This window comes from Coturnix japonica, chromosome 8, assembly GCF_001577835.2.
Source record: "Coturnix japonica isolate 7356 chromosome 8, Coturnix japonica 2.1, whole genome shotgun sequence".
In the NCBI taxonomy this organism is placed as follows: Eukaryota; Metazoa; Chordata; class Aves; order Galliformes; family Phasianidae; genus Coturnix; species Coturnix japonica.
This window is the reverse complement of record NC_029523.1, coordinates 25,854,983-25,879,471: the sequence shown is the minus strand read 5'-3', so window position 1 is coordinate 25,879,471 and position 24,489 is coordinate 25,854,983. Positions and strand designations below refer to the sequence as shown.

At 55.2% G+C, this 24,489-nt stretch overlaps 2 protein-coding genes across 11 annotated transcripts; one reads left to right on the top strand and one right to left on the bottom strand.

Annotated features, from left to right (window-relative positions):
• The first annotated feature begins 1,692 nt into the window (after positions 1 to 1,692).
• GNG12 (G protein subunit gamma 12) lies at positions 1,693 to 20,841 on the top strand. 9 transcript variants are annotated; one of them, XR_001557039.2, is made up of 5 exons: positions 1,693 to 2,847; positions 8,915 to 8,972; positions 9,633 to 9,732; positions 18,181 to 18,297; positions 18,946 to 20,841. XR_001557039.2 is itself a non-coding variant. In XM_015870904.2 (5 exons), exons 4-5 carry the CDS (start codon positions 18,202 to 18,204, stop codon positions 19,069 to 19,071), a joined length of 222 nt encoding a protein of 73 aa, XP_015726390.1. In that variant the 5' UTR covers positions 3,360 to 3,414; positions 8,915 to 8,972; positions 9,633 to 9,732; positions 18,181 to 18,201; the 3' UTR covers positions 19,072 to 20,841. The 9 variants fall into 9 exon arrangements, 2 of the variants coding, with proteins under 2 accessions (XP_015726390.1, XP_015726391.1); XM_015870904.2 differs by lacking the exon at positions 1,693 to 2,847 and adding an exon at positions 3,360 to 3,414; XR_001557042.2 differs by lacking the exon at positions 1,693 to 2,847 and adding an exon at positions 3,515 to 3,533.
• A 1,770-nt stretch (positions 20,842 to 22,611) lies between these two features.
• Positions 22,612 to 24,143, bottom strand: GADD45A (growth arrest and DNA damage inducible alpha). 2 transcript variants are annotated; one of them, XM_015870901.2, is made up of 4 exons: positions 23,926 to 24,143; positions 23,743 to 23,844; positions 23,417 to 23,630; positions 22,612 to 23,281 (listed from the first exon to the last, which is right to left on the bottom strand). In XM_015870901.2, exons 1-4 carry the CDS (start codon positions 23,967 to 23,969, stop codon positions 23,165 to 23,167), a joined length of 477 nt encoding a protein of 158 aa, XP_015726387.1. In that variant the 5' UTR covers positions 23,970 to 24,143; the 3' UTR covers positions 22,612 to 23,164. The 2 variants fall into 2 exon arrangements, with proteins under 2 accessions (XP_015726387.1, XP_015726389.1); XM_015870903.2 differs by having other exon boundaries at positions 22,612 to 23,278; positions 23,926 to 24,121.
• Positions 24,144 to 24,489: the final 346 nt, after the last annotated feature.

Below are 24,489 nucleotides of genomic sequence, written 5' to 3'. Positions count from 1 at the left end.
CTGCTGTAGTGCCCACCACGCACTGCAGGTGCTGTCCTGCAGTACGACTGTGTCAGAGTGTGCTCAGAAACCAAGGGTTCAGCTGAACCACTTTGCATCACCTTATCCACCACTGCTCTTGTGTACATGCCTCATAAGGGATGAGGTAATGGACTTACGCTGCACCAGGGGAGGTTTGGAAGGTTTGGATTGGGTATTAGGAGACATTCCTTCTCTGCCCCCTGATCACTCTTCCTCCCTTTGGGACTGTCTCCTCCAGTAGTCCATTCAGTATCCAGCAGCACAGCCAAGATGCTGATTCTTTTGGCGCATAAATTCAGGCTGCGCAAATGCACGGAGCTCTGTGCCAGAGCCCTGGGGTGGAGCATGGGGGGGAAGGCTGCGGTGTGATGGGGTGCGGGCTGAGGGGGCACGCTGGGACCGCTGGAACAGCAGCAACTGCCTTGGCTCTGTCAGCAGCAATGCCACAGCTGGTGTGACTCAGAGCCGGGGGCGGACAGGGAGCAAAGCCCAGTTTTGGCAGCATCCTGCCTGGGGGGGTCTGTGCCCCCAGCTGCTCTGCGCTGAGCTGGGGGATCCCTAAGAACATGCTCAGCCCACAGAGCGGCAGCGATGAGCTGTCTGGCTGCTGCTGGCATCATTTGGGTGCATGGATGCATGCAGGTTTATGGAGGGGACCTCCAGCACACTGCAGTGGTAAGTGATGTCTGACTTGCAAATTGCATCAGGCCGTCTCCTGCACCTTCACTTCTCCCTACACAGATGCAGCCACCGCTGTTTCTCTTGTTCAGCTCATTGAGCACTTTGTGTTCTATGAATGATTATTTTGCAAGAAAAGTGCCCTGGGATGCTGGGAGCACCTTTGTGCTCCACCTGTGACACCAGTTTGCAGCCCTTCCCCAGGTGTGGGCTTTGCTCGATCCCCCTGCCCCACAGCTGGGGGGTTTGCTCCGGCCACGTGCTACGAGCAGAGCTGCAGCACTTCATTCACTGCTGGAACTGGCGAAAGCGTGGCCAAGACAGGAGGGGGAGCAGCTGTACGGGATGCACAGAAGAAATCTTGGTTTGCATCAGCATGGCCAAAGCGTGTGCTGAGAGCAGATCTTCTGTTCTCCAGGTTTGTTATTGCAGCGTGTCCCTTGGCTGAACTCCGAACGTTGTTACACACAGAATAATAAGAGCTCAGTGGAGATAAATGATTGTGGTGGACAGGATTCCGCCCTGGGTGCTGCACCAAATCCCACATGCATGGGCTTCTGCAGAAACCTCACATCTAAGGTGGTGGTTATGCACTTTGCTATGGTTTAAGGGCAGCAAAACGAAGGAATCAAATGAAAAAAAAGAAGATTTTGCAGCAGCCAAGGATGAAATACAGGTGTGATGTGTAACAAGGAAGCTGCAGCAGTTTGTGCGTGTGTGGAAGCAACGTAGGGACTGAAGGACGAGGGGGTCAGGGCTGCTGCTGCCCCAGTGTCACTGCAGCAGCATAGCAGCGTGCTGCACTGATGGCGTCACGGATGGGGGTGCCCTTGAGGGAGGCACTGTGTCCTGCCCTGCCCAACACCAGGACCTCATCCCAGTGATCCCAACCAGCACCTGTCATGGAGCGGAGCACCTCAGAGCCGCTCTGTGTGGATCAGGACGTCACCTTCGTGCTGAGTTCCCGCTGGCACAGCCACTATTTGTCGAGCAGTTTCACAAGTGGCTGCAAATAGCCCAGAAATGCCTTTTTGTAAAGGAATAAGCGAATAAAAGGAAATGAATCTCATTCATCACTGCGAGAACGGCCGGGACAGCAAATCCTGTTGTTTGTCAGAGGAATTACTCAGCCAGGCCACAACCACCTTCTTGCTGCTAAAGCCTCCCCCAGCCGTGCAGTCTGAGCGCCGTGGGTTTGGTGTTTCTCAAAGCCCACCCAATAACCGCCCCAAGGAGGCGCTGCCATCTGCCTGGAGGTGGAAACTGGGCTCTGTTTATTCCTCCTCTCCTCTCGCTGAGCCAGCCCAGGCCCCAGGAGGCAGCAATGGTTCATTAAGCCGAGACCATCAATGAATTGCAGGAGCTGCTGCTGGAGCCCACGAGAGGGCGTTGCTTCCTGGGAGCCGCTGGTGGAGATGGAGCAAAACTTCCTTTCTAAGTAGCGATTCCCAAAGTTCCGTTCCTTGCCGTAGTTCTCTGTGTCATTTTCCCCCCTCTGGCTTTTTTACATCACAATTCAAACGGCGGCCTTCAAAAAACAGCTGACTCCAAACAAAATCAGCCACTTCTACACTAACATGGGGGGAAAAAAAGCACCGTGTAAAGCTGGGGTTCTTGTCATCGTCAGAAGTCTGAAGAACCGTGGTGATAATGAGAAACAGTGCTAAAAATGGGCAGAGGGGGAGCACAGGGCACGAATGGAGCCTCAGCTGTTTGTGTGCTCCTCAAACGTCACAAAGTCGTCCTGGCACAATCCCAGCCCCCCTGAGCTCACTGCAGGCTGCTGGGCCTGACTGCAAACTGCAGCAGCTCCGGGCTGCAGCAACACCCCGTGCAAGCTGCAGCAGGACGGGATGCAGGACGAGCCCTGACAGCAGCCAGGCCTGCCACGCTGCAGCGCTGATGTAAATCACATGCAAAGCTCCGAGCAGCACCGGGACACACCGGGGGAACCGGAGAGACCGGATCTGTGACGCAACACGGCAGCGCTGGAGCCCCGTGGGGCTGCGCTGGCGATGGAATCACGGAGGAGCCAGGGACGGGTGTGTGCAGATGAGCTTCCACTGCAGCCCGCCGTGGCCTGCCGTGGTTTGGGGGCATTGTCCATTCGTCCCCTCCCATCCTGCTCTCATCGACTGTGGGCACTGTGTAAGTTTATAACACTGAGCGCGCTCCTGCTCAGCGCTTCTGCAACCAGGATTATCCATCTTACAGCACTACTCTGAAGTTTGAACTGAACCACATTACCACCATGCTGGTTGGAGCTCCCAGCTCCCATCCCAGCCCATGCCCACCTCCCTGGGTGCCACATCCCGGGCTGTGAGCCCTGCTCAGCCGCGCGGTGCGGCTCGTTACACGAAGCCATTGCTGCCCGCACCCAGCCCGGCCGCCCTCGGGCACAGCGGCAGCTCTGCCCCCAGGAGCATCGCCCCTCGGACAGCACCGCTACGGGACAAAGGGGGAGGCGGGAGGAGGAGGCTACAGCGCTCCTTCCTGAGACACGAGGGCCACCAGGACCCGCCGCTCGGCAGGGCCCCGTGGCGGCGCAGGGCCGGGCCGGCAGCACGAGGCCTCCGGGGGCCGCCGGGCCGGGTTGGGTCGGGTCGGGGCCGGGCGGGGCGAGAGCGGGCGGAGGAGGAGGAGGAGGAGGAGGAGGAGGAGGAGGAGGGCGGAGCGCGGGGCGGTCGCCCCTGGAGACGGCAGCGGGCGGCGGCGGTGAGTGCGGGCCGGGGGCTGCGGGCCGGGCGGGGGGTGGGCCCGGAACGGGCGGCGGTGGTCGCGGCGCTCGGGGCCGAGTTCGGAGCCGTCCGGCCGCTGTCGGGCCGGTTCTTTTTGTATCTCATTTCTCCCGGCTTTCCCCCGGTTGCGCCGTTCCGGGGTTGCGGGGCGGGACGGGCCGAGGGGCGGCGGGCTGAGCGCCGGGCTGTGCGGGCAGCGGGGCCTCCCCGGCGGGCAGATCCCGGCGGTTCGGGCCGAGCCCCGCCGGGCGGCGGCCGCTCCATCTCGGCGGAGGGAGAGGGCCGCTCCCGCCGGGCAGCGCCTCGCGGCCTGCGGGGCTGTGCGGGCCGGCACGTGGCGCTGCGGGGACGCGGCCTCGGCCTCGACCCGGTGTCGTGTCGTGCGGTGCCCGGAACCGGAGCGCGGCCCTGGAGCTGCGCGAGGCCGTGGCCGGGCCCTGAGATGGGGGCAGCGGCACGAGGGGGTGAGCGCCGACAGCACCCGGCACCGAGCGAGGGGCGCTTGGTCGGCCGGACACTGTGCGGGCTGCGGGGCGGCCGTAAGGGGCTGGTTTGAGTCTGTCTTGGTTGGGAATTCGTTTAGAAGTAAAATGAGGTGAGTAAGTAATGGGGTGGCGGTACGATGTTGTGCTGCTGCGGTACCACCGAATGCGATTAAGGGATTAGGATGTAGTTAATGACTTCCCAATCCCGTATTTCAGCCTTGCGTTGGATGTATGGCGGTAATTTAGGCTATCCTTAATCGAGTGCCAAAGTGGCAAATGAATTCTAATGGGCAGCAGCTGGTGAGCCCGGAGCCGTGTCATGGCACAGCAATGGGACCACTTTGGTTTGTGAGAGGTGACCTTGTGCATAGCGGGGGGTTGAAACGGGATGATCATCGTGGTCCTTTTCAACCCAGGCCATTCTGTGATTTACCTGCTATCAAAGCATTGGTGTTAAGAGAGGCACTGAGGGCTCCTGCAGTGCTTGGAACCATCTCTCCATCTCATCGTAGGTTAAAGCAAGTTGTGTTGTGTTTCAGGTACTTTGTTTCAGATACTGTGTGGCTGTGTAGGCAGCTTTACTCTCATGAGCACTGAAAGTCCATTTCTCACGCTGCGTTCCTCGGGATGTTCAGAATATTTCAGCCCAGCCCATGAGAAGCTGCTGTGTGCCGTGGAGCTGTGGGAGATGCAGGCCCACCATAGCTCTGGAAACACGGAGCCCACCGGGGAGCTGCCCCGCACCGCAGCTCTTCCACATTGGAACAAGTTTCCTGCCCAGGTCCTGATATGGCATCTTCTGATGAGGCTGTGTTACAAAAGCAAACTCTTATTGCTCTGGAAGCTCTTGGTGTGGCCCCAGAAATCCTCACCACCAGCTTTCTCGCTTCATCCCTGTGCTGGAGCAAAGGTTATGGCATGAGCCATCTTCTGGGGGCAGAAGGAAGGTGCTTGCTGTGAAGGGCCGAGATAGGGATCAGTAGTAAAGCATTCATTGGCTTTAATGAAAGCAGAAAGCGAGTTCCCCAGCTCTGGGAAGTAGTTGCAGACTTGCCATTTCTTGGGAAATTGAAGCTGCAGATGTTTGGTGGCTCTCGGGATTTGCTCCGAGTTAATCACTGCTGGGATCCTGCAGCTGTTTGCTGCGTTTTGTCATGTTACACAATGAGACCCAGTTTTTTCCAGACCTGAGTGTTCGTACAGCGCTCAGCACTGTGGTCCCCTCTGAAAACCCCTTATTTCTGTTCTCCACAATAAGCTGTGAGGGCTATGGAAGGGAGGGAGACCAGAAAGTCCTTGTGTTGTGAAGGGAAAGCTTTCACTCTGTGCTGCTGATGAGAACACTGCAAAGAGCAGAGGGAATGGCAGAAGCCCTCGGAGCTCCGGTACAGCTCTTTCTCTTTTCCCTCTGTCCAGAGACTCCGAGAAATCCATATTTTTAGCTTTGTTTCTCTGAATGTTCAGTAAAGCAGGCGGCGTGTTTATGTTCGGCTTCCTGTCTCCGTGTCAGTATCTTGGCATGTGATGGAGTTTGAGCGAGAATCAGAGCACTGGATGTGCTGAATGATGGAGGGCAGGCTGTGTGCCTGGGGCTGCTGGGAGGTACAGCGGCCTTTTCTCCTTGCTGGGATGAGAACTGAGCCATTCACACCATCACAGCTCCAAAGCTGCTTTAGCCCTGTGCAGGAACTGAGCTTTAAGTGGCCTGGTGTCAGAGAGTGGGGTGCTTGGGGAGTAGGTGTTGATGTAGGATTGTGTATGGGGAAGAAATCAGTGGGTTTTGGTGCTTCAGGATGAGGAGAACAAAACGTCTCCTGGCAGTCAGAGTGGGATGGTGTGGGATGGGATGGTGTGGGATGGGATGGGATGGGATGGGATGGGATGGGGTGGACAGGGTGCAATGAGGTGGGCTTTTGGTGCTACCTTCCCTGGGCTTTCCTCCCTCCTGTGCCCCCAGACGGCACCAGCAGCCAGATGACGTGGGCAGCACTGCTGCACTTGGTTCCTCCAGCAGCAGCATTCCGGAGTACAGGCTCTTTGGCTGTGAATAAAGAAATCCTTTGGCCTGTGGTCATCGCAAAAGCATCGCTACTTCTGTGCTTCATGTCCCAGCAAAGCTGCAAAGCTTCCATAGCATCATCACACTTCCATGTGATGCACATGTGCTGATGGACGCATACGTAGATATAACATGGGTGTATTTGGCAGAAACAGGCGTTTTAATTGTTTATCAATGTGAGCTTCAGTTTAGAAGCAATCACAGCGTAGGAAGTCTGTCTGCAGGAAAGTTCTTCCTGGGCTGTCTGTCCCTAATTGGACATGTTTGGATTTCTGTCCTGTTTTGTTAGCTCTCGCTGCTTATGTTTTCTCAACAGTTGGTGCAGCCTGCGGTTCTACGATATGTGATGGATCTGTGTATACCTTTTAAGTTAATAAAAGAGAAAAAGGTTCTCTGCAGTGTCGTCAGTCATTGCAGGAAATGGCCAGATGTGTTTCCAGAAGAAAATTTCCTTTCTATTTGTAAAAATGAAACCGGGCAGATACAAAAGGCATTTACACTCCCTGCCATCTCAGTGGTGTGCGGGGAGTTCTGTGCTGGGGTGGCTGGCTTGAGTTTGCATGGGGAAAGGCACAGTGCAGCAGTGCTGTGCAGCTGTCCCTGTGCTGCCCAAGGCTGCTGCTGCCATGGTGGGATGCTGCTGTCCCTGCAGGCTGAGGAGGGACACATAGAGCCGGTTCTTTGGGTATGAAACCTCTCCTGACCAGGGCTGCGGTGCTACTCGCGTGCTGGCTTTATAAATAACTGCTATTTAATAGGAAATGAGGAGTTAGTTGGGACTGAGCTACCTGCTCCTCCTCTGCATTACAACAGGGCATCAGATTCAGACCGTTGTGGTTTAGACAGGCCAGTGCATCCTAAGAGCGGGTAAGATTGTGTTTGTGTGTAAATTCAGTTTATTACCAAGCTCGTAAAGTCCTCGCTGGTATCTAGCAGCATGAGAATTAAACCTTAGAAGGAAGAAAAATGCACGTCCTGAAATGTCAGGCAGCAGTGCATCGGTTCACGTAAAATCCACAGCCTTGCTCTGCCCCGCTCCCCTGAGCAGCGCAGCTCCGGGCTGGCCCTGCTCACAGCGCTGCATGGGAAGGCATGGGGCAGTGCAGGGCAGTGAGGGGTGGGCCTGCAGCTGGGCAGTGCTGGTGGGGGCATCCAGGAGGCATTCGTTTCTGAGTCAGGAATGAAGCAAAGAATGTCCAGTTTAGTTTGTCAGGAGACACGTTTGTCTGTCAGTGCTGCAGCTGCTGAAGTGCAGCAGGAGGTTTGTAGAGCGAAGCCAAAGAGGTTGTGCTGGGGCTGAGCAGGCAGGTTGTGCTGGTGGGCTGCCTGCGCCCTGTGAGCCTGCGTCGTGCTGCTGGGAAAGCCAGGAGCTTCATCCCCAGAGCAGCTCAGCTCCTGCAGGAGCCCATACAGAACTTCCTCCTTTTGGAGGAGCTTTGGAATGGAACGGAGACTCCTCCTCTCTCTTCACTCTTTACATCCCAGCCTGTGGCTGCTGCTGAACCCTGGGCCTGCTTGTGGCCGTGTGGGTTCCCATCCTCCCACACCACGGGCCGGCCCTTCCTCCCAATAGGAGCTTTGTGTGGGCCCCAGTACCCAGGCCTTGTGGCTCCATAGCAGAAAGCAGCCCGTGATTTATGAGCCCTAATTATTTACAGGGTGCTTCCAGAGCGTGGTTTGTTCTCTGTCAGGAAGCAGAGGTGGGTAGATTAAAACTTCTCTTACTTTTCCCTAATGGTTTTAGGGCTGTAGGAGCAGTGTTGGCTGTTGTGTAAGCAGGCAGAAGCTAGCTTTCATTAGCAACTCGTTTTGCACGGTGCGGCTGTCACAGATACATGCAGGAGGGTTGTGCGCTGCTTCCTCAGCTTAGTAGTGCCCGGTGCGTGTGGTCAGTGGTTTGCAGCGTACCTGGGAGGTGATGTCTGTGCAGAGATACAGTCACAGAACTTTGCACCGTAAATGATAGGAAAGGTTAACGCAGCAAATACTAATGGGTATTAGATTAGTAATTGCTGTTTTTATGACTTCTAGCGTGTACTGCACACCCTACAGTGCACCTCTGGGTGTGCTGCAATGAGCCAGCAGATCACAGGCTTCGTGCAGGTTGGATATGTGGTGAGGTTGCCTGGAGGATGGGCTGGGCACTGGCACGGGCTGCATTGGGAGTGGGGGGTGCTCCATCCCTGGGGGTGCTCCAGAGCCGTGGGATGTGGGCCTGCAGGACGTGCTGGGGTGAGCTGGGCTCTCCGGGTTGTTTCTCCCGCAGCTCAGCATGGCTGCTGGGGATTCAGTGAGGCTCCAGGAGCACGGCTTTGCAGCGTGGCTTTGCAGCGTGCCCGGGACTTTGCTGTTTCCTTCCCAGAAAGGGAGGGGCGCGATTTGCCTGCAGCTGCAGTTGCAACACAGGTGACAGGCAGCTGCCCCTGGCTGTGTGTCGTGCTGGGAGGCTGGGGGAGATGGAGGGGGGCTTCTCCTGCCCCTGGCTGCCTGACTGGGGTGGGCTCACGCCTGCTGCATAGAGGGACCCCTGCAGTAAAAAGTGACCAGCCGAGGTTCTTGTATTTATTTGACTTTAATACCAAACGAGCTCTGCTCCAGTGGTATGTTGATCTCATTCTATTTCTTCCTGTTCCATATCAAAATCTTGTAGTCATGTGCTGGTTCCTTGAATCACAGCATACTGGAAAGGAGAAGGGGGTGTGGGGAGGCTGTGGGCTGGTTTCTGCTGGGGGTGGGCAGCCAGAAGGCCAAGGCTGTGTCCTCAGGAAGGGAGTGAGCTGGGTGGATGGGGGTGTCCTGAGGCAGCGTTCTGTGGAGCTGAGCTCAAACTGAAATAGTCTGTGTGATCAGGATTAAACCACAAGCCGTCACCCCTTTTTGCTTTGACTTGAAGCACTATGAAGTACTTACGTTTTTATCTGACTTTGTTTCAGGGTCATTGCACAAATAAAAGCAAAGCAAGGCAGACGGGTTACAGGACTGCCTATGTAGGTGAGTTTCCAGCACTGGGGGCAGAAATGCTTTTTGAAGGGAGTTGCCTCTCCCACGTAAGTCAGGCTGTCCCTTGTTGGCTACATCAGTTAGCAAGAGGTAGCGTGGAAACCTCCATAAATGTCTGTGTTTGCTGAAGTATGTTTGTAATCATTGTCTGACTGTGTCAGGGTGCAAATCCTTCTTCCTGTATTCTCCCTTTACTTGAAATAAATAATCTGGTTAATTCTTGTAAGCACCCTGCATAGTCGTAGAGCCATACAGTCATTAAGGTTGGAAAAGCTCTTTCAGCTCCCCGAGCCCACCCCATGCCCACTGCCCACATCCCTCAGTGCCACATCCCCACAGCTCTGGGACACCCCCAGGGATGGTGACCCCCTACTCCCTGGGCAGCTGTGCAATGCCTGACTGCTCTTTGGAGAAGAGATTCTCCTGGTATCCAGCCTGACCCTGCTCTGACACAACATGAGGCCATCACCTCTCATCCTATTGCTGAACTGACCCCACCTCACTACAACCTCCTTTCAGAGAGCTGCAGAGAGCAGTAAGGTCCCCCAGAGCCTCCTCAGCTTTGCAGCCCTGCAGTGGCTCTGACGCAGGAACCAGGGAGCTCTCAGCAGATCATCTCCCCCCAGCACTCAACGATTTTATCTTTTTCAGACAGAAGAATTCGCTGAAGGCCACGGAACCAGAAGCCGGGCGGCATCCTGTGACTCCCAGTCTGGTGCTTTGATTGCTGACTGCTCCTGCTTTACATGCTGTAAGATCAACAGATTTTGGTACAACCGGAGTCTTTCTGTGGTTGGTGTCTTTTTCTCTTGTAAGCCAGCTGGGGAGTGCTGTGTGCAGGTCCCTGCCTGGGAGAGGAGGTACCCCAGCTTGGTAGGGCGTGCAGGTTACCTTTGCTGACAATATCAGCCTAAAGGCTTTAAAACAACGCTGCTCAGATGTTTTTCAAAGTAACCTTGATGTACAAGTCAGCTTTCATGGCTTTCATTTATACTAAAGATAGAAAAAGTCCAGTCAGTAAAAATAGAGAGTAAAAGGAAAGCAGGTTTTTCCGCTGTTCATTTCCCAGCGAGTAAATTGGGTTTGACAGAATCATGTGTTTGGAGGCTGACTATGAAATGAAACGTAGCTGTAGTGCAGGCTCAGCCAGCAGGGCTGTCCTGGTGCAATGGAGCTGGTGGTGAAGGAGCACGTCCTTACCAGGGTACCCAGAAGGATAAACTCAGGTGGATTTTTGTTGGGGATTTTCATGCATTTCAGAATGATGGGCTCATGAAGAGACTGGAGGTGTTGGCTGTGGTTGTGAAAGAAAGAACATTTTGAGAATTTATGGTTGAGAACAATCTCAAGTGTAGATCATGTGAAGAAGGAATCACCGAAGCACCGCGTTCCCTGGTTCAGTTCTCTGCTCTGCGTGGCTCACATTTAAATAGGCACTTGTTCAGACCATACAGACAGAGGCAGCCTGCACGGAACAGAAGCTTCTGTGCCAGCAAGGAAGAAAAAAAAAGATATCGGCTCTTCTGGAGCCCCTCCATTGCAGTCTGTGGGGTCAGTCCCCAGGAACCAACATCCTTCACTGGGAGCACCGTGTGCTCCGTGCTGCACTTGATGGTTTTTTTCACCTTTTCTTTGTACAAAACTGTCTTCCTTTCTTTTACCCAAACCCAATTGTTTCCAGTCTATATCGAACGTTTGCATTGCGACTGTAGGGTGGCGTTCAGGCATTTCCCTGCTTGGCAGACCCATTCTGACAGCAGAAGGGAGGCACTCAGCGGTGTGTTCTCTCCCAGGCATCTCACCCTGCCTTCCACTGGGTGTCAGTGCGGCCCCGTGCAGCGCTGTGTGTCCGTCCATGCAGCTGGGCCAGCCCAGGCTGTTTGTGCTTCCTGCTCCTGCCCAGCAGGGCGGCCGGCTGATGGAGGGGCACTGGCCATCTCCTTATTCGTGCACTCTGATTAGTGTTACCCTTAGGAGAGCTAAGTCCCTATATGACAGCTATCACCACGGTTAGCTTTTGCAGTGCTTACTTTGAAGGTTATTTGAGTGCCCAGCCGCAGTGTTTAATTCTTGGCATGCAGTCGCATTGCTTTGGGTTCTGCAAGTCGGAACAAACCCAGCGCGGAGCAGCCGTGACTTCCCACAGGAAAACCAACTGCAGCATTCAAGTTCCAGCCCGGCCTGCAGCTTCCTTGCTCCCACGCAGGTGCCTGGGCAAACCACACGTGCTGAAGCGCTCGCAGCACTTGGGGAGCCTGCAGAAACTGGTGGATCCTTGGCAGTGCATGGCAGGCAGCAGGGCATGTGGCAATGCACAGCAGCTATCTGAGGTGTCACAGAGGAATAAGCAAAATCGCTGCCTTCAGAGGTGGGAGCAAAGTCCTGCTGGTGGTATAGGGTCACTGCAAAAAGGTCTTGAGGGCAAAGCCAGGAAGGAGCAGGGAGCTGGTGGTGTGCTGGGGCTGGCGGGGCCTTTGTGGTCAGTGGTGACTTGCGAGAAGGAGCCAGCTTCAAGCTTTGTGAAATGCCTGGGGAGACTGCAGGACAGGGCGTAGTTTCACTTGTAAACCTGCAGTGTTTGCCATGGAATCGCCAAAACCATGAACAGTGGATCGTACTGTGCCACTTTGCAATTGTTCTTGGAGCAGAAGTGCTGCCTTTGGCCAAGCTCTTGTGATTGCCCCCCCAGAGGAGTGTGCCCACAGCTGCTCTGAGACCTGTCTAATGGTTCCTCCATCCCAATGAGTATAAAGGGAAAATGTTTCTGTTGCCTCTATCAGCCTCTCGCATGGCTTTTGTCGCTGTAAAAGGGAGACGTGCTGGAAGCTTGCACGTGCAGAGTAGCTTTAATGTCGGGTTCACACTGACCCCAGCTCTGGGCTGCTTTATTCATCTACAGTTTTGAGATATTCAGTTTAAAAGGTATCTTGTTTTGAAAGAAATATTAACAGGGCTCCGGGCCGAACCCTCTTGCAGCTGCTGTAGCCTAGAGCTGCCTTCGCATAACGCATGAAGCACGAGCTGTGCAGCACGGAGCAGCTGTGCAGCACAGAGCTGCCATGCCCAGCCGAGCTCCAGCAGTGCTGCTTTAATTACATCTCACTCAGCAGGTGGCCCAGCACTCCTAGATCCAAAAGAGTAAAGAAGATAGATTGGTCTTTAATTATCCCAGCTGGAGCCCAGCTGCAGTGCCTGCCACGTACCTGCTGAGGCCGTTGTTCTGAGCGCCTGCTGTATTCTAACCTCATTCCTTGCAGCCTGGGGAAAGAAGTAGGGCAAAGTCTTAAAAACAGGGTTGTTGTAGGGAATGGGGTCAGCTCTGCCTGGTTGTGGCTACTGCTGCTCTTATTTGATAAAGAACACGAGCCTGTGCTCCGGATGAAATGTGCTCTGGATGGTTCCTGTGTTTTTGGAGTTAAACCATGGCCAAGTGTGGCTTGGGAATGTGGTGAGCATTCTCCTCTTCTAAAGATCATTATTTAAACAAACCAAAGTCCTCGGTTTTCCGTGGAAAAAGGTGTTTTCCCCAGCAGATGAGCTAAGCTTTCCCACTGGCCTGTTTGGTTTGCTCCACTCGTTTTGTTGACTCTGCTGCTAATGCAGGAGCCTTGGCCCAGTGCGTGCTGCTGCGAGTGTCTGCAGAGGGCACGCAGCCTTCTCGTGCCTGCTGTTGCTTGCACCTTTCCCGTAATAATTCTTCCCATTGCTGACAACCTTCAAACAGAAATGTGTTTTTTCACCACTAAAAGGAAGGGTTGATGCGATGGAGGATGCGATGATGCTGGGAGCTGCTGCCTGAGTCTGGTGAAACCCTCGTGCCGTGCTGGGGTTCCCCACAGCCCTGCTTGGTCCTTCCCCTGCTGTGTGCCAGCATTTCTGTGCATCGAGTGCCTGGCTGTGCCCCTTCGGAGCAAGGCACGGACTGAGAAATGTTTCCCTGCAGCAGCTGATTTCACCCTTTCACAATGGAGGAGTGGAGAAGCGATAAAACCCAGAGCAAGGGTAGGGATGGCGGATGGACGGGGCACAAGGTGACCATGAGCGCACGGCAGCGCGTGCCATGGTGCTTGCTTGGGGGTGGGTCGTGCCTGCTGCAGGTCAGGAGCCCTGCTGGTTCCTGCAGTGGAAGCTGCTGCGCCCTTCTGCTCCTGAGGGCTCTTTTGTTAAGGGGAAAATCAGGGCTGTGTGGTGTGATGTGCTGGAGGCTGGAAGCAAAGAGGAGCTCGTCCCGATGGCACAGTAAATGCTGTGCTTTGGTGAGCCCTGTGCAGAGGGAGGGCTGCGGGCAAACCTTCCCCAGGGGGTGCGGAGCACGGGCACGGGAGCTCGCTTCTTTTATTAGAGCAGCCATAGCCGGAAAAAATAAACCTCATCTGTTTTCAGACATAGCTGTGCATGTTTTCAGAGCACTTCTGTGGAAATGCGTTGGTCTCGGGTAGGATTGCTGGGAAAGGTTGTTGATGGGACTGATAATTTGGTCTCTTTTTAGCTTGTGAGTCAGGCAACGGGAGCTGCACCGTGGCTTCAGCATGGCAGGTTTCCCTCATCCCTAACTCTGGTCCTGCCGGGCCCTTGTTCTGCATGGCCACTTGTGGGCACGTTGGGGACCGTGGGCTGTCACCTCGTGCATGTCCTTGAAGCAGCAAGCACAGTGAGTCCTCAGCTGTGCTCCTGTCTGGGCGCTGCCACGGGGCTGCAAGAGATCACACTGCGAACGTCTTGTGTCCTTGCTTGGGTGGTGTGCAGAGCGGCCCGTGCTGCCCTGCCGTGCAATCTGTTATATGTAACTGCAGGCAAATGCGCCCTACAGGAGATCACCCAGTTTGAGATGTTTGCAGCAGCTTATTTATCAGGGTAGTTACCAGGAACTCGGATGGAACACAGTGTTGGGAGATGACCTACTTGTATACCAAGCTCTCTGCAGAAGAGATTTGGTAATCTTAGGAGGACCATTAAAGTAATGCTGCTTCTGTTTGTTTGGAGATGAGGAAACGTGACGATTTAATTTTCTAATGTCATGTTTTTGTTTTTTAGGGATCTGATTTGTTAACAAAGCGAGGCAGTTGGGAAAATAAGCCCTGCAACTTCCCTAACCAGGTCACTCCTTGAGCCAGGACGGGGGGGTCTGGAGAGGCTGCACCCACCCCAGTGGCAAAAGGGGTCATGGCCATGGGATGCAAAGGCAGAGCAAAGCCAGCCCGCCCCCACTGCAGCAGAACAAGGGGGGAGCGTTCTATATTGTAATTCCACAGTAACTGCTTTTAATTTTTTTTGTCTTTAAAAAATGAAATACTAAAATCAGAGCAGTCGGTGCATATCATACTTAGCAGGGATGCCACCATCACTTGGGGACAGAATCAAGGTCTGGTTTGTTTGTTTGCTTTTTCTTTCCACTCCTTAGTTTGTCAGTAGAAGAAATGAAACCTGTGGAGTGTGGGATCAGCGTTAGGGCTGTGGTTGTAGCAGATGCTCTGTCTGTATCTGTACGAAGCAGCACCTCTGTGTTCCAAAACGACGCTGTTACCGTGTTGACTTTGCAGTGTGCCAGCAGAGCTCCTTATCAGCGCAGCAGGTGTGCTGCTTATCAGATCCAGCAGCGTGAGCGGGAGGCCCTGCTAGAAGCCTCTTTTTTTGCTAAAATGTGAGTGTTGGGCAGCGGGCGGCTCTGAGCCACGGCCATCCTCTGCATGGTCATTCTGCAGCAGGAAAGCTGGGCCACCAGCTGGCCCACATGCTGCACATCTTAGCTGTCCTGAGCTAAAGGAACACAGCTTTGGAACAGAGGAAAAAAAAGCTGATGAGAGCTGACACGTTTCCAGTGGAGCTGCATGTCGGTGTGATGGAGCTCTCCTGCTGCTGCACATCCCAACCTGGCAGCGCTGGAACCACATGGAGCGGTTGCTCACTCTTGGGTCTGCCTGGTGGAGGTGCAGTGATACTGGTGTGCATGGGCTGGTTTAACCTGTTGTGCGATCCCGTACTCCTGGGCCATCCCTGACAGATCCTTAAGGGCTGTTTTGACACGTTGGGTGTTGTGGGAGGCAGGGAGGGCTGGGTGGGGGCAGCACTCTGCTCCTGCACCGTGCTTTGGTCAGAATGGAGCCTCCAAAAGGAGAAGGGTCTTCTGATTTCGTACCATCTTCTATGCAGAGCAGCCAACAGTCTCAGATTAGTTACCTGTTCTTTGCGGTGCTCTCTCTTTCATAGCAATACAGCGAATGATCTCAATATGAACTTTGCAAGCAGATGGTGACTATTTCCAGACAAATGTGTTTATGTCCGTCAGCTTTCCCATTTCTCTTGAGTAATTTACAGGTTGAATCACCAACCACGCCATCAAAATGCATGTTAATATTTGAGTGACGCCAGTGTTAGTGATGCAGGACGCCGTGGGGTACTGCATCTCTGTGATTAACAGCAGCTTCTCTGCAGGATGGTGCTACGTGCAGCTTATCTGAATCAGTGACGGGATTTGTCGTGCTGTCTGTGCACAGTGTTCTGGACACCCATGCATCCCTCCTGACAACTGCAGCACACACGCTTGGCTGCAGAGCTGCTCCGGGAGCTCCGTGCCCGCCCTGCTGCCCAAGCTGACTCATTGCCCGGCTCTGCCACCTGCTGCCTCCCTGCGTGCCTTGGGTTCAGGCTGGAACAGGCTTGCAGCGCTGCGGGGCGAGTTGCTGTCGTGCAGAGCACTCCGCCTTCCCTCTTCCCCCAGCGCTGTGATCTGTAGCTTCGTGCAATTACTGCAACTTTGCAGACACCCAGAGCAACTTTAACCCCACTGCAAGGGATGCAGCTTCCCCCAGGAGCCGCCTTCCCACACCTTTGGGAGTTTTGCTTGTGCTCTGGCAGTGAGGGCAGCAGGCACAAGTAGGGCTGCACAGCACAGCTGCTGCCTGCCCTCCCTGCAGTCAGCAGGGTGTTCTCTGCTCTGGTTTCAGGAGCTTTGTTGCAGTTTTCGTCCTGCTAACTGCAGGCAGAAACCTGGGATGGGAGTGTTTAGAGGAGTGTGTGTGGTTTGTGCTGCACATGCAACCGAAAGCCCTGCATGCTGCCGCGCACTGCTTGGTGCTGTGATCTTTGCACTGGCACAAGTTTAAAGACTCTGAACTCAGAGAACTTCCACATTTACCCTGGAATGGGTCACTTGGAGCACATGCAGCGTTTGAACCAGTTCTGTCTCATGCCTGTCTCCTCCCAGCCGCACACCTGCAAAGCAGGATGGGGAGCCCAGGAGCTGCCTGCTCCATGGCCACGTGGCTCTGTGCACATCAGAGAGATTCATGAGTATGTTTTCAATACCTCTTCCAGGAAGCAAGTTTCTAATGCTGCCCAGTACCCATTATTAGATCCCTCCTACCTGCGTGCGAGCAGGAGGCATTGCTTGCCCATTTGCAGTAACAAGCTGCTGGCTGGGATGGCCTCCCACATCCTGCTGCTGCCTGCCCAGCAAAGCAGTTTCTCAGCAGCTGGATGCTGCGTGCAGCCCCAGCCTGTGCTCGCTGGGCTCAGGGGGTTCAGCAGGGAGAACAGCAGCTCTGTCTGCTTGTGACTCACCGCAGGGGGTTTCGAGGAGCAGCAGAGCTCAGCTGCAAGTGGCCAAGCACGAAATACCTGTTGGGACGGCCCTCGCAGTGTTTCTCACCGGTAGATCATAAGATGCTTAAGAAAAAGTTAATCGCCTTAGCCTTGTTAATAATTTAAAGATGTTTTTAATGGATACGGGGTTGAAATTATATTTTCTCCAAGTCAGCTGATGTTGTCCCAGCTGCACTGCGGACTCATTTTCTGCACATAAGCCATTTCTCATGTGCTCAGCGATGCCCCGGGCTGTGTGCTGCCTGCCAGGGCTGCTGGTGCAGGTTGCAGCCCCTCCTGCTTCGGAACTTGCCTGAGTTGGGTCGGAAGGGGCTCATTGAACTTCACTGAGCCAGCACCTCCTGTGGGACCTCTGGGCTTTTTGCTGTAATTGGAGCAAGCAGCAGCAGGAAGAGTCCCACGTCCCCAGCCCACAGCCTGTCAGGGTGGTAAGCAGGAGCATTGCTGCGTGTGCAGTGAGTTGTCAGTAGGGGAAGGTGCTGGGAGGTGTTGGTGTGGAGGGTGCTGGGTGCTGGTTGTATCACATCTTCCTTGGCATAAAGCACTGCTGTTGGGGGCACGCTGGGCGTTAATGCAGCAGGGCTCTGCAGGGACAGGAAGTTTGGCAGTGTGGGCTGTGCCAAAGCAGGGGCTCGGAGCGCAGAAATGCTGCTCTCAGCACACAGAGCGGTGGGAGGAAAAACAGCACTGCTGCCCTGCCAGCGTGTGAGTGAGAGAGGCCTGCGGGGAGAGGCTGCGTGCGGCCCCAGGAAGGTCACATTCAGCTGCCTGCGACTCGAGCCCCTGCAGTGCTGTAAATGATTTAAGCGCAGCACCGCGGAGCCAGTTATTCTGGAGGATCTGTGTAAAACAAACAGTGCAGTCTGTGCGTTGCTGGAGCTCGCGTGCTGCTGCACAGACGGGTCTGACGAGGCAGCGCTGCTCTGAGCTGCTGGCTGCCCACTCACTGCTGAATTTACGGGGGCTCCGTGGTACTTTTAGGCCGGCACCCGGTTACCAGCGCTCCCCAAATTGCTGCCCCAGCCCTTGTGTGCGGCGCTGGGGGCAGGAGGGGCCGCACCACCCCCATCCAGCTCCTCCATCGCAGACGTCTCAGTGCTCTGTGGCCCAGCCTGGCCGGGCTCAAGCTGTGCAGGGCTGGCAGCTGTGAGCAGTGACAGCAGCAGCATCCTCCTGCCCTGGAGAGCAGCCAAACGCCGCCCGCAGGGGTCCCTGCTTTCCCTCCTTACCCGGAGCAGCCAAGTCCTGGGGCTGTGCTTTTTTTTTTCCTGCTCCGCCTCCATATATGGCCATATGGGAGCAGACAGCAGCTGGGAGCATTTCTGTGAACTTTGGCTGTTGTTTTTTTTCTTTCCCTGGGATGTTGTAAAGCTGCCGGGCTGGGGCCGACAGCAGCGCTGCGGTGTGCTGCAGCTCAGTGCGGTTTGTCTGAGGGTGTTTGGTGCCGCTCAGCCCAGAGCCCCGTTGTGTAAAATAAGGAAAATAAGGGAAATAAGGAAAATAAGAACGCTTCCTGCAGCTTGTGGCATCTGTGCAGGGAAGCAGCACGACGTGCTGTGCCTCCGTAGGAAAAATAACCCCTTGTTTTTCCCAACAGAGCGTCGCCGGCTCACTGAAAATGTCGGGTAAAACAGCCAGCACCACCAACAACATAGCTCAGGCCCGGAGGACTGTCCAGCAGCTGAGAATAGAAGCCTCGATAGAAAGAATAAAGGTGAGAGCGCTGCCTTCCCCAGCCCCTCTTTTCCTCCTGTTTTCCCCAGCCAGGACACGTGCAAAGGGGACGCAGTTCAGGTTCTCCCCCATCCTGGTGTTTACATTTCAGCCTGGAAAACCCGCGTTAATAGTAACTCATTCTGAGTTGTGCCTGAAGAAGCTGCGGGTGCCCCATCCCTGGAGGTGCCAGCAGTGCAAACTCAGAAACACACACGGCAAGGTACCCTTTCTTGGTGCAGGGTTATGCAAGGAGAAGCTGTATTTAGTGTTCTAGAAAGCGTTAAGTCATCTGAGGACACTTCTGTTTATTGTCCCCAGCTTTATAGACAATAAGTCCCTTATTACGAACCTGCTGCACGATTTTGAGCCCTTCCTGTTTGTTTTTGGTCTTCTGCAGCAGCCCTGTACGAGCAGAGCCATCCTATTGCCTCGTGTCACAAACCAGTGCCAGGGCAGCTGGAGGAGCTCCCCTCTGTGGATAGGGCTGGCCCCAGGGCGAGGCACAGGGCTCTGTCTCTTGCAGGAAAGAGGGTGTGAGCCTGCGAGGAGCTGGCAGCCCAGCATCCCTCCCTTCCCACTGGGTCACATCCGCTCCTATTGCTGGTTATGAGGAAATAGTGGCCATCGTGTCTTCTGTTTTCTGCAGGTGTCAAAGGCATCAGCAGACCTAATGCTCTACTGCGAAGAACACGCCAAGAAAGATCCGTTGCTGATGGGCATTCCTGCTTCTGAAAACCCATTCAAGGACAAGAAGACGTGCATTTTGTTGTAGGGGCACAGCGGTGCCTCCGCAGCTCCCTGGGGCAGGGCAAGCCGCAGGCACATGTGTAGGCAAACAACCTGTAAGGTACCCGGTATTCACTGTCCTCTTCTCACGTGTAGAAACGATCTCTTAGGCTTTCTAAAGCATTTCTTCTGCTCCCAGTCTCCGGTAGGAAGCGAGATTTCACACTCCATCACTTCTCCCTTGGCCAGAGGAGCGGGGTCCCACTGCAGAGCCATGGCTCCGATTGCGCTCCTGCTGTGCCCCCACACACACAAACCAAAGCTGCCCGGCTTTGCTGCAGAACAGAGCCGGGCTAAGAGTTGGGATCCCCATTATTAAACATCGGTGGTGTCACGCTTGTTGAAACCACGTGTGTATGCAGAGCAGGGCCTCCCTCTGCAGCCTTCAGGTGTGCATCTGTGCACGTTCACACTTGGAAGTGCATTACCAAGCAACAGCTACCTTGAGAAATGATGGTAGTGACTGCTGGAGAGCTCCAGGCTCCTGCTGACACCCTTGGTGCACCCGTTGCTCTTGGCAGGGTTTTGGTTATGTAAAACCCAATGGGTTGAGGGTCAGGTAGCCGATGGTTTATTTCCTGGCCTTCGAGAGGAGCTGAAAAAGCAGCTTTCCGTTTTAATTCTGTTTTTCTCATCTCTCTCATCAACAGTCTGTGTTGGTATTGAAAAGAGGGAAGCTGTCAGAGGGATTGGAGGTGCCAGGCTCGTGGCTGGTGTCCTTGTGGTGGACTTTGCGGTGTGGTTCTGCCTTGTGCCATATGTGCTCAACATTTGGCTCTGTCCTAAATCCCTGCTTCTTCCAGGGGAAAAAAAGGCCAAAGTGCACCCAGGTAGTGGCTGTGCAGGTGTAACGGGGGCCTTTCTGTTGAGGAAGTCATTTGATGTGTATACACCATAAAAACAAGTCCTTGCGTGTGTGTACATGGATCAGTGTTTAAAAACCCCAACAATATTAGTACAGACGCTGCATACGAACAGCAGATTTCAGGGGACCCGCAATGATTCCTCCTTTCTCTGTAGCTGTGGGCCAGGGCCGGAGCTGTGAGCGGCCATCGCTGCGCCTTCCTGTAAGGCTGCTTACAGGGCTTATTAACCACTTGTAATTAACTGTCCCACGTCGCCTATTTGTCATTTCTATATTAAATTATATACGCACTGTTGATAATATATTGAGAAATGATATATTTGTTTAACGAGGCTCTTTAACAAACAGCTCAGAAATGCGAACGCGAGGCTGGCAGTAGGAGCACTGTCCTTCTTACTCTGTGCTTACGCTCAAATGAGTTTTATAACCGGACTATTTTTCTAGCGATGATTTCCAAGCCATGGTGCAGATCCACACTTATTTCGGCTTTTTTTTACTCCGTTTGAGTCTCGTTTTGTAACACATCTTGTCAGACACAGCCGGTGGCTGAGCTGGGGCGGCACACACAGGGACGGGGCCTTGTGCTGTACCCAAATGTTGCTCCTTCCAGGAGCCCTCAGCACTGCTGGAGCCAATGTGTGGTTCTGGATCTGGTTGATGGAGCTCTTTTCCACCCAGAAGGGCTCTGTGATTCAGTGGCTGTGCAGTGCCGGGGTGACGCCTGGCTTTGTCCCAGTGCTGTCTGTGAGCCGGTACCCACACGAGGTCCGGCGGTGCTGCTCCTGGAGGCCGGAGCTGTGCCGCCCCTCGTCCTTCCCCCTGCGGCGCCGTCCCCACCCAGCACACAGGGTGCTTACCTTTGTACTTTCTAATAAAGAATCCTGGCACGGAGCTCCTGGCTGCTTTCTGCTCGCGTGGAACCTCCGGGCGCTCCCCCTGTGCCGTGGGGTGAAGGGGAATCCTTTCCTTCGGGCCTTCTCTGCTGCGTGCACTTCTCTGCGCACTGAGAGCATTTCCCCACCGTGTCACGCAGTGTTGACATGCTCAGAGCACCGGGGCAAAGGTTCACATCAGCATCTCCTTCGTGCCCGCCTGTAGCTCAGGGAGCAGGAGGGTTGTGTGCGGGCACGGCGCGCCTTGCTGTGACTGCAGGCACTGCAGCAGTTCTCCGTGGGTGTTTCTCGGCTCAGACAGCAGCTGGGTGGTGGTGGGAGCAGCTGGTCGCTCCTGGCACCATCAGCTCTGCAGGTCAGCTCAGCACGGCTGCACACAGTGCAGGGGGGTGGGCTCCAGCGGTGACATTTCTATGTGCACCTTTGCTCTTCTGCTGAGTGTGCCCCCACTTTGTGCATTGTGCCCCACTGCTGCTGTGCATTGGGTCTCCCTTCCCCTCCATCCTTGGTGTGCAGCTCTGCTTTTCTGCACGCATTCTTTTGCTGTTCCTTCTCCCTGATTCAAAGGGGAACAACAAGTTTGGGTGTCCTGCAGAGCCTTGGTGAAGCCCTGGGTCTGCTGGGGAGGAGGGGGAGGTTTTTATGTTATTTTCCCCTTTCGTTTTGCTGGTTTGCTTTGCCAACACTGGCTGTACTCGGACTTGTTGTTCTCGTCTCGACATACTTTGGGTTTGAGTCAAAGGTCCCGTGTTGGTTCACAGCCCAGGAAGGGGGCAGCTCCCAAGCGAAAGGCTTTTAGCTTTACACATGTGTGTGTGTATCAGTACAGACACGGAGATGGATGGGGTGCTGTGAGCTGGGCTGGGGGGCTCCAGGCCTGCACAGGCTGTGCTGCAGCCCCGGGTGAGCAGCAGCCTGTGGGGCCCAACGCAGGACAAAAGAAGCGAGCTGCGCTGGCACGTGTTTGGGGTCAGCTGCGCTCGGGCTTTGCTGGGTCTGTGACATCTGCGCTCCCAAAGCACCGTGAGCCAGAATAAGGCATTTTGAATGCAAAGGGAGGAGGCAGCACGGGATCAGCGCCGGGGCCGCGTTCGCTTTAGAAATGCTGACGCCGGCTGCAGGCTGTAATCACAAAGCTAAAAATACCACTTTGGGAAGCTCCCGCGTTGGGCAGCCCCGGGTTGGGCTGCAGCGGGGATGCAGGAATAGGGGGCATGGAGCGGGCGATGCTCACAGCTCCCCACAGCAGCGGCAGGGCCTGGGGGCGGGGGGCTGCTCTTTGGGGGCTGCTCTTTGGGGGCAGGGGAGGGATTGCTGCCCGCTTTGTGTGCGGCAACAACAACACGCGCAGCTGCTCGTGGGCCATGCTGCTCCCCCCTGCCCGGCTCTGAGAGGCACAGGGAGCAAAGCTGGGAGGGAGGGAGGGGGAGAAGGGGGGAAAAGGCAGCAGGGCTGCAAAGGGAGCGTTGGGGAAGGGGATCCCGCACAAAGCAGTGGGGTTCCCCCAGCTCGGAAGCAGCCCCGGGCCTGTTAGTGCAGCTGAAACGCTTCCTCGTGTTTGAACTACGCTGCAAAGTGGCGGCGCTGGAGAAAAATAAATCGCATTTCCTGCAGCATGGCAGCTGCTGTTCCATTTGCTGGGCTGGGAGGGGCCGGGAGGGAGCCCAGGTGCCATTACAGGAGCAGAGGAGCAACAGGAGCCGAGGCCGGGGAACTGCACAGAGCAAAGCAAAGCGGAGCAAAGTGGAGCAAAGCACAACCCAGCAAACAGGAGCAGAGTCACAACTTTATTTCAAAAAACAAACCCCAAGAAAAACCAAACCCCAAACCCCAAAGCACCGTCCCATTGCCAACCATGACATCAGCGGGGCTGCTTTCAGCAGCGCCTAAAGGACGTGCGGCTGTGGAGCGACTGCTCGAGGGTAGGTCGGCTCTCAGACCTCAGAGTATAAATAACTATTATTATTATCATTTTTTCCCCGTCAATATCATAAAATAACTTATTATTATATATCTTAGCATTAAAAACCTTGAGAATCGCCGTCCCGAAATAAACCAATACGAGAGGATCGTTTGCCGAGCGTCCCCTTTGAAACCTGTTTGGAGCTCCTTCTATAGAAGATTTCAACCAGAAACTGTCAAAGTCGCACTTGGAAAAGGAAAAGCAGCCCAAGAACAGGGCGCTCGGCATCGCTGCGTCCCCAACCCGGGGATGGAGGTTGGCTCTTCCAGCTCCGTTATAAGTGTGTGTTTAGGGGGGGGAGAAAGGGTTGGATGTGGATCGATTCCTGAGCGCTGTGTTGGTGATGGTCGGGACGTGGTCATCGCTCGGGGAGGTTGATGACCGGCACCCACTGATCCATGTAGCGACTCTCCCTGCAGAAGCACATCAGCTGACTCAGCGCTGGGTCCTTCCATTGGGAGGAATGGGGATTCTGCTGGGGGATAAGGCCGGTTTGAGCGTGAAATGCACTTAAATAACAACACATTTGGTCCCGGGGGGTTCCCTGAGGCCAAGACGCCGGCGGAACCTCCCCGGGCCATCGGCATTGAGTCATGAGCAATGGACTCACCGTGACCAACACGCAATGGAGATCAGTGGGTGGTTCAGGGCCGCCATCGGGAAGCAACAACTGAGCTAAACGAGCCGGGTTACTGACCCGCAGGATGTTGATGTCGTTCTCGCAGCAGAAAGCTTGGATTAGAGTGAAGTGGATTTGTAAAGCCGCGTCTCCTTCTTCTTCCTCGTCGGCGGCCAGGAGGCACAAAACCACGTTGTCGGGGTCACTACGGGGTGGGGGAAAGTGTTAGGGGGACTAAAGGGGGTTGAAGGGGGGAATAAAGGGGGTTAAAGGGGGTTATAGGGTGTTATAGGGGGGTATGGGGACGGGTCACTCACACGTTGAGCAGCTTGGCCGCCTCGTACACCCCCAGGGTGAGGCTCCGCTGGCTCAGCGCTTTGCTCAGCACCTCCTGCAGCGCGTCCCCCGCCTGCTCCATCCTGCACACACGGCCCGTCAGTACCGGGATCCCCGCGGTGTCTCACCGCCCGCCCTCGGGTTGCTGTACCCCCCGTTCTCACCTGCCGGCCGTTCGCTGGTCGCCCGGCAGCTCCTCCAGAGTCATAGTGCGGCCGCTCGATGGGGCAGCTCACACCGACACCGCCCCGCTCCGTTCCGTTCCGCTCCTGCTCGGCTCTGCGGGACAAAGGCGCCCCCTCCGTCGTTATCCGGCCCGCTCCCAGCCAACCGGCTGCGCCCACATTTACATACGCAAAGTTCTATTGGTTCATGCAAATGAGCTCTCGGCCTCTCACCGCCCGGTGCCCAACTCCGCCACCGGGCAGCGCTGCCACGGGAACCGGCGGGACGGCGCCCGCTGATTGGATGGTGGGAGGAGGGGGCGTGGCCACTGAAGGGGGCGTGGTCTGGGTTAGGGGGCGTGGCCTGTGCTGGGGGCGTGTCCTGCCGCCCCTCGTGTCCCCGCCCGGTGCGGGGGTCGCTCCGTGCTCGTTGTGGAGCCGGGTCCCGGCCGCACTTCGCTCCCGGGTGGGACGGCGCGGTCCCGGCGATGCTCATGGCCATTTTCAATCAGAAAACACCAATTGCTGGGTTATTTTTGCTGCCATTATTTATGTCTCGGAGCT